The 13,106-nt window shown below is 44.6% G+C and overlaps 1 protein-coding gene across 2 annotated transcripts in view; it reads right to left on the reverse strand.

Annotated features, from left to right (window-relative positions):
• Positions 1-13,106, reverse strand: part of SK (small conductance calcium-activated potassium channel) — a 576,811-nt gene that overhangs the window by 264,883 nt on the left and 298,822 nt on the right. For both annotated transcript variants that reach the window (XM_075889441.1, XM_075889442.1), the window contains one exon: positions 3,095-3,433. In XM_075889441.1, coding sequence (XP_075745556.1) covers positions 3,095-3,433 — 339 coding nt within the window. The remainder of the gene's footprint in view (positions 1-3,094; positions 3,434-13,106) is intronic.

Here is a 13,106-nt window from a genome sequence, read left to right on the forward strand (position 1 = left end):
ATTCAAGGTTTAGCGATGAAACCCTCCAGTGCTTCGCCCCACTAATCCTCATTCACTCCGTGGATATGCTGTGATATATTTTTTTTTTGCAATACACATCCCGTCGCACTGTAAAAGCGTGAGTACTCGCGTTCGCCAATCGCGTTCACACATCACGTCCGCCAATCACGTCCGCCAATCGCGTATGGCACAAACCCTGCCCCGGCATATTCGATAATCACCCCTCCACTAGCCTTCAGTTAAGCAAACATTAGAGCTGCCGTTTTATACTTACCACTCTCATCCTCCTCTCTCTATTCCTATCTCACTTCGCTTCCTCCTCTTCAGGCATGGTTAACAAGGCACGGTTACGCTTCGACAAACCGAGCGAATGTATTTCCATCCTCACGGCGACCTCGTTCGAGTGCGCGAGAGCAACGAGCTGGCCCCACGCACAGCCGCGAACGTGCCAGCGCACCGCGGCACGTCCCAGAGCGGCCGCCATCTTTTGACCCAAGCGCTCAGTTGGGGGTACTTATACCGTTATGAGTGGCGCGGCTGCACCTCGCGCACTGCCACTAACGCTTTGTCAAAGCTGCAGTGTTCGACGAACCCGGCATCGCTAACACACCAACAGCTTACCGAGTTGATGAGACGCGAGGGATTCTCCTTATAACGGGAGCCGGGAAAGCATAATCCAATGCCGCGCAGTCGGGTAGCTGACGCGGCGGTTAGCGGGTATGTCTGCGGCGGAAACAAGTTGTGTTGAAATATAACAGTGATAACGCTTACTGCGACAATAATACTACATATTCCCTCAGCGCCTTTGTGGAAGGGGCTGCTGAACCTGCACTGTTATTAATGTACAGTCGTCTCGCCTCTCGCCGTCACACGCGTCGCTTTTATTAACCGCGAATGTTCGCGTTTTAAGGCGGTGTAATGTCTCGGCCGTTGACCTTTGACGTCATAAGAGGCAGTGACATGCGAATATGTCGCGACGTACGCGATGCCTCTCACAGCCTTCTTCCGTGCTCCAGTGGCTGCCAACATGAATATTCCATTGTTCTCGGCTCTCCCTGTTTAACATTTGTTTAACGAGTAGGTTCAAGGCTACGTCGTTCGCGAACAATATAGAAGGTTAAGGAAAACCATGTAATTATTCATCCGAAATTTCTGGTATCTTTCACATTGCGGTCACTCTACGCAGAGGGTTTCGTACAGGTAACCTAGACGGAAATCCGGCGCTGGTGTCCGTGGGAACTGCAACACATGGCACTTCAGCCATGGGAACGATGGGTAGGCCGTTAATTTGCCTTAGTTTAACTTCGTTGCTTCGTTTAACTTGGAGGCACTCTGTCGCAAGATGAAGTTGAGCAACAAATTCTAGTAGTCTCACATCCCCTCCTAGACCTTTTTAGCCCGACCTTCTCGAATCAGCTCACCATGCAGTTTCACAAAGAGCCCTTCCTTTATTCGAAACGAAAGCCAGAACCCACTGAGCGCTCTATTTATTTATTTATTTATTTATTTATTTATTTATTTATTTATTTATTTATTTATTTATTTATTTATTTATTTATTTATTTATTTATTTATTTATTTATTTATTTATTTATTTATATGTGTGGTTTGACGTCCGAAAGTCACCATATGATTATGAAAGATGCCGTAGTGGAGGGCTCCGGAAATTTCGACAACCTAGGTTTCATTAACATGCAGGCAAATCTGAGCACATGGGCAGCATGCAGGTGAAAGTGCTGTAGGCCTGTGTGCTCAAATTCGGGCGCACGTTAAGGAACAACAAGTGGTCGAAATTTGCGGAACTCTTACTACAGCTTCTCTCATAATCATATGGTGGCTTTGGGACGTTAAATTACACATATAAATCTGAAACGCGAAATTTTATGGCGAGGTATTGCAGGCACCTTCTTTTCCATCGTCTACATTTCGTGCCATACCGGTGCAATCAGAGCCAAAATTTTTTTTACCGGTCAGCTTTGCAGAAACATGACGTGGTTATTACGAGTCATTGTTAATAGTAGTATTTGCAGTAAAAAAAAACTATGTTGCGCTTGAAGCTTAGGGTAGAGTGCATTCACCAGCATTGTTATTACAGAGCGCAAAAGAAATGGAGGAAATAAAAAAAAATCTCGGGAAAGTACTGAACTCAAACGTATGTACCCAAAACGTGAAGTGACGTAAGATAGTGCATATATCTTTTTTTTTTCATTTTTCCCAATCTCCATGCACGCCGAATCTTACGGGCACCCACACCAGTGCGTCTTCATCATGGTTGTGAAGCATTTGGATACGAAACATTTCCCGCCATTTCACTGAGGCCCACAGATTTCGCATTGGGCCGACCATACAAGAAAATATTGAGGGACGGTTTTTTTTTTGTAAAAAGAGCGTGTCTTCTAAATAACATGGCTTTAAGACGTAATGGTCTGTCTTTCTCGTTTATTATTACCATAGCAACAACCAAGGGTTGATTAAACGTAAGCCATTAGGATACTTCTATGCAGAAGCTCAGTTGCGAATATGTACGTAGAGGGCATCGACAACATCTACGGGGAGCACCTCAATAATATTACTGCTGGTAAAACTAGATCGTTTATTCTACTCCATGAGTGGAATGCCGGTTGCATAATGTCTAGTAGCGCTACCGTTAAAACAATTTTTTTCGAAATATGCACCGAAAGTTATTTTTTTTTCATGCCTGTAGTACTATTATAAGGTTAACTTCAGATGTGGACGATCCTGCGCCAAGTGAACTCATTCAAGTGAGCTGTCTGTTGCCATGTTATTTGGCTTTTTTGTGCTAGCTTTGGCTAACCTACCTGTCCTTCCTCATTTATTCCTCCTCCTTGTGCTAACTTGCTATACCTTCGTTTTATTTCTCCCCTTTTGTTCTCGTATAAAATTCACAATTCATTATTATTATCTTCGTTTTTCTTTTACGCCGCAGAACATGGAGATATGTAGACGCCGAGCAGAAATAATCTTCAAGCTCTCCACGTCAAAGTAGCTAGGACAGATTAGAACACGTATAGTTTCGGTTTCATGAAAAAAAAAATGCACAGGAGAGGCATGCGCGTGTGGGAAGCGCACTGACCTTTTCGTAGACATGCGCGGCGGAGAGCTCGTTCTCGACGACCATCATTACGATTCCGAAGAGGGCCATGACCAGGGCGTAGTCGCTGATGCGCTTGCGCTTCTCGAAGAGCGCCTTGCGCCGGCCCAGCCGGTAGCCCACCGAGGGTTTGTGGAAGCGGCCACCGGGGCCAAAACCTCCCGACGCTGCCCCCGGCGCGCCGCTGCCGGACAGCGAGCCCGAGGCGCCTTTGAGGAAGCGCCGCAGGTCGCCGTCGCCCCCACCGCCGACTCCGGCGTCCGTGTGCACGCCCACGAGGGCGATGCCCGCGCCGTCGCTCTCGGTCGAATGCTGCTGCGCCTGGCGTCGTCGCACCGACATCGGCACCAGCAGCAGGTGATGACCGACAGGGCATGGGAGAGAGACAGAAGGAAAGAGAGAAAGCGTGACCAGGGTCAGGCATCGGCAGTGCGAATGATCGCGCCACGGTTAAAAGAGCTTAGTGTTAGGTGAGTTGGTGTTGCTACATTTATGTCAATGCGAATAGCACAACGAACCAGCACAACCATAGGAGTGATCATGAAGCTAGGGGGGGGGGGGGAGGGGGAAGGGAGGGTGTCCGCTTTTTTAATCACCAAGATAGGGGGAAAGGGAGAAGCGCTAAGTCTGCAACGTTACTCAGATGAACATGTCCAATGACTGTTTAGGATAGGTTTTATGACCAGGATAATGAAGGTCGAAGGCACCTCGCAAACTGGAGGTCCGAGAAATGTTCGCTCCCCATGTTTACTCCCGGGGAGCCGCAGAAACAGGCCACTGTGAGAAGCACGCCGTCACTTCTTCGTTATTATTATTTTTTTTTCATCCACATAGAAGCATAATGTTTTTCGGAAGCGGTGCCCACAGGAGGAGAAGGGCGTGATGTGATTCTCTCCTTCTTCTCAACCCCCCCCCCCCCCCTCCAATGAATGATCTTACGCACGGCTATGGGCCCAGTAAAACAGAAAACGAACACAGGCTCAACCTGACAACTGGGTTTATCGAAAGCAGATTCGTAGTGATGGTGCGCCTGCGCAGCTTGTGGATACAGAATCACGCATAGTCCTCTCTTTCAATAAAATCAGCTGTCACTTTCTGCCTGTATTCGTCTCATTTTTTGTTGCGTTTTTCCATTGCTCTACTTGCGATGATATCTATATCCGAGTATCAATAGCCATGTTTAGTCGTTTTGTAGTATTAGCTGACAAAACAGTGAGATCAAATGAAGAAAAAAAAATCTAGACAGTGCATGAGAGGTCAGGAAACGGGAAAGTGTGAGACGAACTCTTATAGTAAAGTTTGGGCACAATAATAACACGCTTGTCATTGTATTACATCGTGAAATATATAAGATTGCCAATAAGAGTTTGGAAAAAACGTCATCAATATCCAAAACACCTTTGGTGCAAATGGTACCTTAAACAATCCGTTTGAAAGCATTGACCTATACAATAATAAGATGAATGAATGAATGAATGAATGAATGAATGAATGAAACAAGCTTCCTCAACACTGCAATGTGACGTTGTGAAATGTAGTTGAGTATTTCGTTAGTGTACGAGGCACCTTGCATTCAGAGGTTCTTCCTGAAAGTGATAAAAGTCAAAGAGCGTCGTTATTAGCTTCAAAACAGAAATACCGTCTCGCACTCCATAAAAGTGTCTTTGGCGCGACTTTCACTCTCCTCTCTCTCCCTGCCTCTCTGATGCCACACATCATATCGACGAAGTTGTAGAATCAATTATTCAATCAATCGATCAATTGATCAATAAATATTTAAAATAAATTAATAAATCAAATCCAACGTGTTCCTCCATCACCCATCTTGCCATGCTGGGTCTCCCAAAAGCGAAAAACTTGTGAAGTGCTTGAATGCCCACAAAGAAAACACGTCTGTTGGCACGCAAGACAGCAGGTCCACCCTCATAGAATTTTCTCCCAAGAACAAAAGTCAAGACATTGTGTGTCGTCCCCTTTCTGGCCTTTGTGTCCTCGCACTGGAAGTTTAATATCGTGAATTTCCAGCTAGCCCAAGCTTCCGCCCTTGTGAAGAACGCATAAGTTGCCCGCCACAATTCCCACATATAGAACTCACTTGTCGTGGTCACCCCCCCCCCCCGACACACACACACACAACACCCCAACACGCACAACACCCGTACTGACAAAATCCTGGCACCACTTCGGTTTGCCTAAAGTTTCAGTTTGATTCAACCACTGAATCATGCAAACGGTATCGAAAGCACTTTACATTAGTCAGTGATTTAAAGACTTGGCCAACACCAGACATCAGGTAGGAAACTAGATGCATGAACCGAACCACAGAAGGTGCACAGAAGTCAAATCACCCGTGTTACAAACAGCTGTTATCGCGGCGTGATTGGCGCATCTAAGCACACCTTTCTTGCTGATGATCCAAATAAGTAAGTGAGGCGTTTTACATCGCTGCTGAAACTTTGCCCCGACGTTTGGCCTTTTATATCATTTCTTTTTGTCGTATACGCAATGAAACCACGCGGACCATCAATTACCCGCGCCAGATTCCGAGTCAGAACGTTAAAGCCAGTAAGTTATGGTTTTCGCGAATAACCGAGAAGCTGGAGTTGCGACGTTATTTTTATATGCTTGGCAAGGGGCTAAACAGCAGTCTTGTTCTCTGAAAGTAAAGTCTCTCTTTCATTTAAAGTATAGAAGGAAAAATGAAACACTCTATTGCCAAACAATGATTGGAAAACGAGTGATGCAGTCGACATTGAGTAGCAGTAGTAATATTGAAGGTTGTGGGTTCCAGGCGGATGACCCTTTTCAGAAATGCAAGCAACTGCCTTGCCCAGTTTGCACGTTCCAGGTTATCCCGGAAAATGTGACCTTTTCCTTTTTTTTTTTTGCGAAGCGTGGGTAGCCTACCAGAAATAATAATAATTGATTGGGTTTATTATCCCAAAACCCCTACATAATATGAGAGACACCGTAGTTGAGGGTTCTGAAAATTTCGGCCACCTGGCGTGCTTTAGCGTGCATCTAAATCTAAGCACACGGAGCTCAAGCATTTTCGCCTCCATCAAAAATGCGACCAGGATTCGATCCCGCGAGCTGCGGGTCAGCGGCCCTGCACAATAACCACTGTACCACCGTGGCGGGTAGGCCAAAAATAAAGCACGAGAAATGCGACGCAACAATGCACACGCCGCTGGTCTACAAGCTATCTAGAACGTGTTGTTAGGCTAATCGGTTCTCACTGAAGAAATATTAAGGGCAATCCACATGGACGGCACATCCTATTTTTTTTTTCGATTGCTCGATGAGAATTGCGTCCCCAATACTTCAACAAGCTATCTCGCACACGGTGATTTCATTAAAGGTTTCTGACTTAGTTTAATAAAATACGTTACGTTGTCTAAATCGCAGAGTGGAATTCGAAGTCATGACTCAATGCTTCCCAAAAGACGAAAGCTGTTTGATGGAGTGAAATGAAACTCAAACCATGCGTATATCATGGGAAAGCCAAAATTGCAATAAACCTCTCAGATGCATCTGCTTCACTGGTTATTTTTTAGAAATAAAGTTTAACGACACGTAGGACTTCTAATGATGTCACTGTGAGATTGTTATTGTTTGCGAATTATATTTTCGACGCATATATTTAATGATCAATGTATCAGACTTGCTAGCCAAAGTGTTTTCGATCACTATCCATCGGCTTTTTTTTTTATTCTTATCCTGGCTCCGTTTTGGCTACTTGTTCCCGTGGTGCTGTGGCTGCTATTACCTTGTTGAATTCTAAACAATCTTTTCATGCCAAGGTTTACTAATGTTCATTAAAAAAAGTTTAATACTTTACTTTCTCATTAAATCTGCTGCTACTTTGTTTACTTGTTTCTTTGAGTTTATAATTTAATCATTCCAGTTGATCGTGTCAATTAGGGGTATTAAGAAAATTAAACGTAGTTAAATAAATAAATGAATAAATAAATTTCACTTACGTACAAAGAAAATATATGCACGTACGAAATGTTCTCTGTTTCAATCGCTTAAAAGCCGACGTTAGCGAGGAGTCTTTAGAAGCTTTCGAAGATAAAACGAACACGCGGCGAAGAAAGAATCCCGATTCCGGGAACGCGATTTCAAAAGAGAAAGAAAGGAAGGACTATGAGGTGAACTTCTATAACTAGTTAGCCACGATATACGTCTCGCAGCTTACTACCGTCTCGTTTTGCCTAGAACTACAGCAGCTGCAAAGACGTGCTTTTTTTTTACTGCACAGCAGTGCTCCGTAATTAAGCTTTTCTTTACTGCACATCAGTGCTCCGTAATTAAGAGTGGCTCAATAAGGAAAACGTGTTTCAGGTGTAACAAGAACGAACACCTCAGAAACCCATACAGGAGAGCTTAGTGCTCGCGTGTTGCTCCAAAGGTCAGCTATTCGAACATATCGAGCCATGCAGGATTAACCTAACTATAGTTAGTCGGGGAAAGCACGCAAAGAACAGGACGCAATTAGCTTTGGATATTTCAGGAGCTACGTATGTTCTTGATCGTATTGTTTTACATAAACAAGAAAGAAACGAGAGGCGGTGAAGGCGCTCGTCGTTCCAAGCTTGAAAAAAACGAGAAAACGGCGTTGGTGGTTTTTGTTAACCGACTGTCTGTTCTTGAGCCCACCTTCACGACATAAAGCAACCCTCATACATTATTGACCGTGATAACAATTCGCATTCACGCGTAACCGTATTTATCTGACTCATTGAGAACAATACAATATCAATCAATCAATCAATCAATCAATCAATCAATCAATCAATCAATCAATCGATCGATCGATCGATCAATCGTCTTCTCTTTAGCACGGCCAATGTATCGATTCATCCCGCACCCGTACAAAAGCTATCAGCACCTAATGTCGTTTTGCAATGCCTCCGAGATCACTCTTGACCGAGCAACGATGCCGTGTGATGAGGTCATGTGACGTCACATCATATGAGGCCATGCTGACTTCCCAAATTTGGACTACCTGTGACGTTATAAAGACGTCAACAGGTGACGGCACTTTTTTGCATTTCTCGTTTTGACGTCACCGCGTTTTCGAGTTTGGCGAGGACGTAAAAAGTAACACTGGCAAGTGAAACACCAAGCTTGTAACATTGAACACTGGACGGAACATACTAACGTTCAGATCTGGCTTTGGCAAACAACTTCGTCAACGAGCTCCTAGTAGCTCCTCTCGACAAGTTTCTCTCGACAAATAGATGGACATAGGCTAATGGTTACAGATGCGTACGGAGACGTATAGGCCCCCGACGGGAGCATCTATTCGCAAAGAAACTCAGTAACATTTTGCAGCCACGATGTTATACAGCAGCCTTTTTCAACGAGTACATCATTTTGGAGAAAATGTGAAGGAGGTGGGGTAGGAAACGTAATGTTGCAGGAGTCTTCTAGATTGCGCACAAAAATCACAAGTGTAGGAATGTTTGCATTTGAATAGCAATTGACTGATTGATTGATATGTAATGTTTAACGTCCCCAAACCACCATATGATTATGAGAGACGCCGTAGTGGAGGGTTCCGGAATTTTCGACCACCTGAGTTCTTTAACGTGCACCCAAATCTGAGCACACGGGCCTACAACAATTCCGCTTCCATCGGAAATGCAGCCGCCACTGCCGGGATTCGGTCCCTCGACCTGCGGGTCAGCAGCCGAGTATATACCTTAGCCACTATACCTCCGCAGCAGGGCCATTTAAATAGCGAAATGTATCAATATGATGTATTACAAATATAGGAAAATCACATTTTATTATCGAATAGCATATGCCTAAAAGTTCCCAAGCAAGCAGTGTAAAAAACATACAGAGTTGCAGTTATAAAAACGCGAACAAAAATAACCCTCGTTATTTGATTTATTCCATTATTGTACCCATATTATTTACAACAGGACGACCCTTCAATCAAAGAGGTTCCTAATTGTAAACAAGTTTTTTTTTGTTACCTATATTTCGGACATCGGATCGCTTACGACAGAGTCGTCGCGACAGTGGTCCATATAGTCCATTGCACAGATTTCCCTCTCTCTGTCTGTGTGTGTCAACAGTTAGTCGTCACTTCCTCAATTTGAACAGCAACGACTTTTCATCAACTCGTAACAGACGAGCGATAAAATAAACCCTGCATGCATAGTTGATGTTTCGCGCGACCACGCATATTTCAAATACTCGTGCTCCTGCAACTAGCTTCCGTTGCAAGAAGCTTCTGCAACAAGCTTCTGATTCAAGAAACAAGCTTCCAATTTTGTTCGAATATTTAACGTGGAACGCGATAGCTTCAATTAGCGAATGTTTGTGAAAACCAGTTTATTAGGAAAGTCCTTAGCGTGCGCCGGTGAACGTTCAGCCGGACAGCCCAATTTAGCTCGGATGCGATGCGTGCTCACGCACGCCAACTCGAGTACTCTCTATTAAAGCTTGTCTCGAAAACACCGAACACAGGCACTCGTAGGGATGCGTTTGTTTAGAATAATGAGCGCGACTCGCTCGCTGGATTCCCTGCCGACCGGTTGTGCCCTTGCGATCTCCGACGTCAGCGTAGCTCTGACCTACTGGACTTGCCCTACGCTATCTCCTGACGCCGACAAAAGCACTCGAAAGTGGTGCCCCGTCCTCGGACTCCTGTGACCGCGTTTCCATCTTTCCTATCTCTCCTATCCCCTCGATATGTCCTCGCTTCCTGGCTCAGCGCATCTCTCTATACCTTTAATTCTATCCTTTCAAACCCTCCTCACACCCATCCCCTGTGAGCTATATACATTTAATTCTATTCTTTTAATCCCTCCTCACCCCCATCCCCTGTGAGCTACTGTTGAGGTGTCGCACCGTGATGGAGACAGTTACGGGGCTCACTTTTCTCTTCTTTTCCATCTTATAACCACTTCAGAATAATGAGCGCTTGAGCGATGTGCGAAGCTACAAGCTTAGCTGCGTGTTTGATTCGTGCACAGAACGCCACGTTATCTTAATCTGGAAAACTGTACGCGTATGATACTGTTGCTTCACGGAAATCGTGCGTGGTGTTCACAATGAACACCGTATACTCGAGGCTCGTATACTCGAGGCATTTGCGTGAGAAGCGTGCGTTCAAGAGGTTGCATCACGACATGTTAGTGATAACTGCACAGCAAAAAGGAAACCGTCCCAGACGTTAGTGTTAGAGGAAAGCTGATCATGCCAAAGCCAGTGCTAAGCCATGCCGCACACAGCGAAAGCCGGTCAGTGTGTGAGGAGCTGCAGATGTGTTCTCTGCAAGCTTACCGAGCAAGCAGTGTGTAGATCAGTGTACATTTCCAAACGTGTAAATTCTATCAGGAATAAAAAAAATACTTGAAGAAGGACATCCCCACTTTAGTAGCAAGCAGCTACGAGAAAATCTACAAAGATTCTACAGGACGAGCAAAAAATTACAGAGCTGCCAAAAAAAAAAAATTGCAGTGACGTGTGGGATTAGGCTTCTTGGTATTCCATTATTAAACTGCTCAGCGCAAACAAAATTGCTCGTGGTTCGGGATTCGAACATATAACTTACGCTTCTATTCTAGAAAATTTAGTATGGATTTCCCCGCAATTTCGCGCTACAAATAACCGTATGACCCCCATGGTGCTCTAGTGTCTAAAACACTCGGCTGCTAGCCCGCAGGTCGTGGAATCGACTCGCGGTTGCGGCACCCGCATTTTCGATGGAGATGCAAATGCTTCAAGGCCATGTGCCTAGATTTAGGTACACGCTAAAGCTTCCCAGGTGGTCCAAAGTTCCCGAGCCCTCTACTACGGCGTGTCTCATAATCATAAGGTGGTTTTAGGACGTTATACTCCAAGAAGTATTATAACCGGATGACGTTTCTTTCTTTTTTTTTTCACGAATATTCATCCATTTCACGGAATTGTGCAGGATTCATTTTCCATACATTGTAGAAAGAAGTGAGAGAGAGAGAATACGACGGCACCGTCTGCTGTCACGAAAGTGCGGAAATATAACTGAAGTATGCGATAAGCTGGACGAGAAACCTAAAAAAAAAAAAAATCCGCGGTATCTACCAATGCACCACAGTGGCCTATCCGACACTCGTGCATTGTTCACATACAAGAGAAACGTCTGCTTGCACTTTCAAAACAAGTACTGTGTATAATCATCGAAGTGATAAAATGCAGCTTCGAGAATTATCTGTAACGACTTTCTTTTCTCTCTCTCTCTTTTTTAATTAACAGGCGTTGATTCAAAAACCATCGTTGAAGCTTGTACAAAGCCGCGGAAGGCTTGAAATTGCAAAACCGGACGATTCTGGAGACTAAGCTGGTTGCATGTATAGGTTGTTGCTTTAGGCTTTAGGTACGTTGTTTATCCGTTGATTCTCAGTGCAGAGAAGTTCCAGTTAAACCGGAGACAGCCGCGGACACGACACGGATGTCCAAACTCCAAAGACAGGATCTCTCACCGAAACATACCTGCCATACCTCTAATAGATTTACCGACACATAATCGTTGGCGTTGACTTTCCATCGCTTCGGGGAAAATCCGCCGTTGCCTTTCCTGTTCCCTATAGTATTCTCTCGTTGTACGTACTAGTGGTCTTCGGCTTGCCGCAGTCCCTTCGCAGTCATTTGTTGGGATATATCTGTTGCCTTGTTCAATTTTAGTGGACCAGTAGTTAATAGCGGTATATACTTAATTCCTGTGGTACACACACACCCGTGTGTGATGGTGATAGTCTTCTGATAGCTCAAATAGTAGCGCATGTTTTGATGACGACAGTTTTCTTCAATGTTCGTAGTGAAATAGTGGCAATAATTTACTCAATTTCAGCAGCACATACCCATTTATGATTATGATAGTTTTCCGATGGGCCGCTTCAACAGCTCCACTGCTATGAGTAATTGGAAGCAAGCTATTACTAGCACGCGCATCTATCTACATACCGCATACTGCAGCCACACGAAGAGTAGAAGCAGTATTGTTACGTTCCGCTCGCATGCTCCCGTAAATTCACACGAAATATTGCTCACTTGGTTGCAGTCAGTGAAAAGCTGCCCAGCACTCAGGTTCGCATTGGGATACTCCTGCAACGACGCGATCGGCACACAGTGTTACCACCGAAATGCTAGCCAGCTTTATCGAGATATACTTCAAGCCATCTCCGCTGCGCTAAGCTATCAATGCTTTTGGTCATCTCCGGTACAGATTACATGAAACACAACTCAAGTAAATGAACACAAATTGCCTAACTAGCTTCATCGCAAATTCAACGTAAGCTACACCAGTACCTAATGTAAAACACAGAAATATGTTCACAACATTTCTTTGAGAACAAGAAGCGAGAACATATAACAAAAACTTGCACAGTAACAGCTAGTTAATTTGTGTACATATTATAGTTCGGCATGTACTACAGTAACGGCGCTGTTCATGACCTACGACCACAATTGTTGACTCTTCCTAACCCACCTAAACATACTTTACTGCCTGCACTTTGTGCCGTCATATGTGATTAACGACAAGGACGTAAAAAAAAACAAGTGCGTTATCTCGATTTCGTCCGGTGTATACATTGTAATCTATGAATGACCATTTAATCTAAGGAAGCGGCGGAGGGCTGTGATTATCCACGACGTCTGAGAGTGGACTCTAATCAAAGAACGTGACCTGTAAAAGCTGCTCCGTTATATCACTTCCGCTTGTTCACTTCCGTGAACACCAATTCCGCTCTACCACGACTTCCGCTTTTCCTAAACGTTTAAAGGAAGGTCGAAATCCTTGATCATGGCTTAAAAAACGCGTTGCCTACGTGTTATAACTGACTGCCTGCATACAGTTTTTCTCTTCCAAGAATCAGCATCAGGCTCACCATGATCATGGGACGGCACTGCGCACGAGCCCTTCTACATGCCTCAAGAACGCACCATGAGCAGCGCTATAGTCCACGCGCACGCACACAGTTAGGGCAAACTG

Source organism: Rhipicephalus microplus, chromosome 3 (genome assembly GCF_043290135.1).
Source record: "Rhipicephalus microplus isolate Deutch F79 chromosome 3, USDA_Rmic, whole genome shotgun sequence".
NCBI lineage: Eukaryota > Metazoa > Arthropoda > Arachnida > Ixodida > Ixodidae > Rhipicephalus > Rhipicephalus microplus.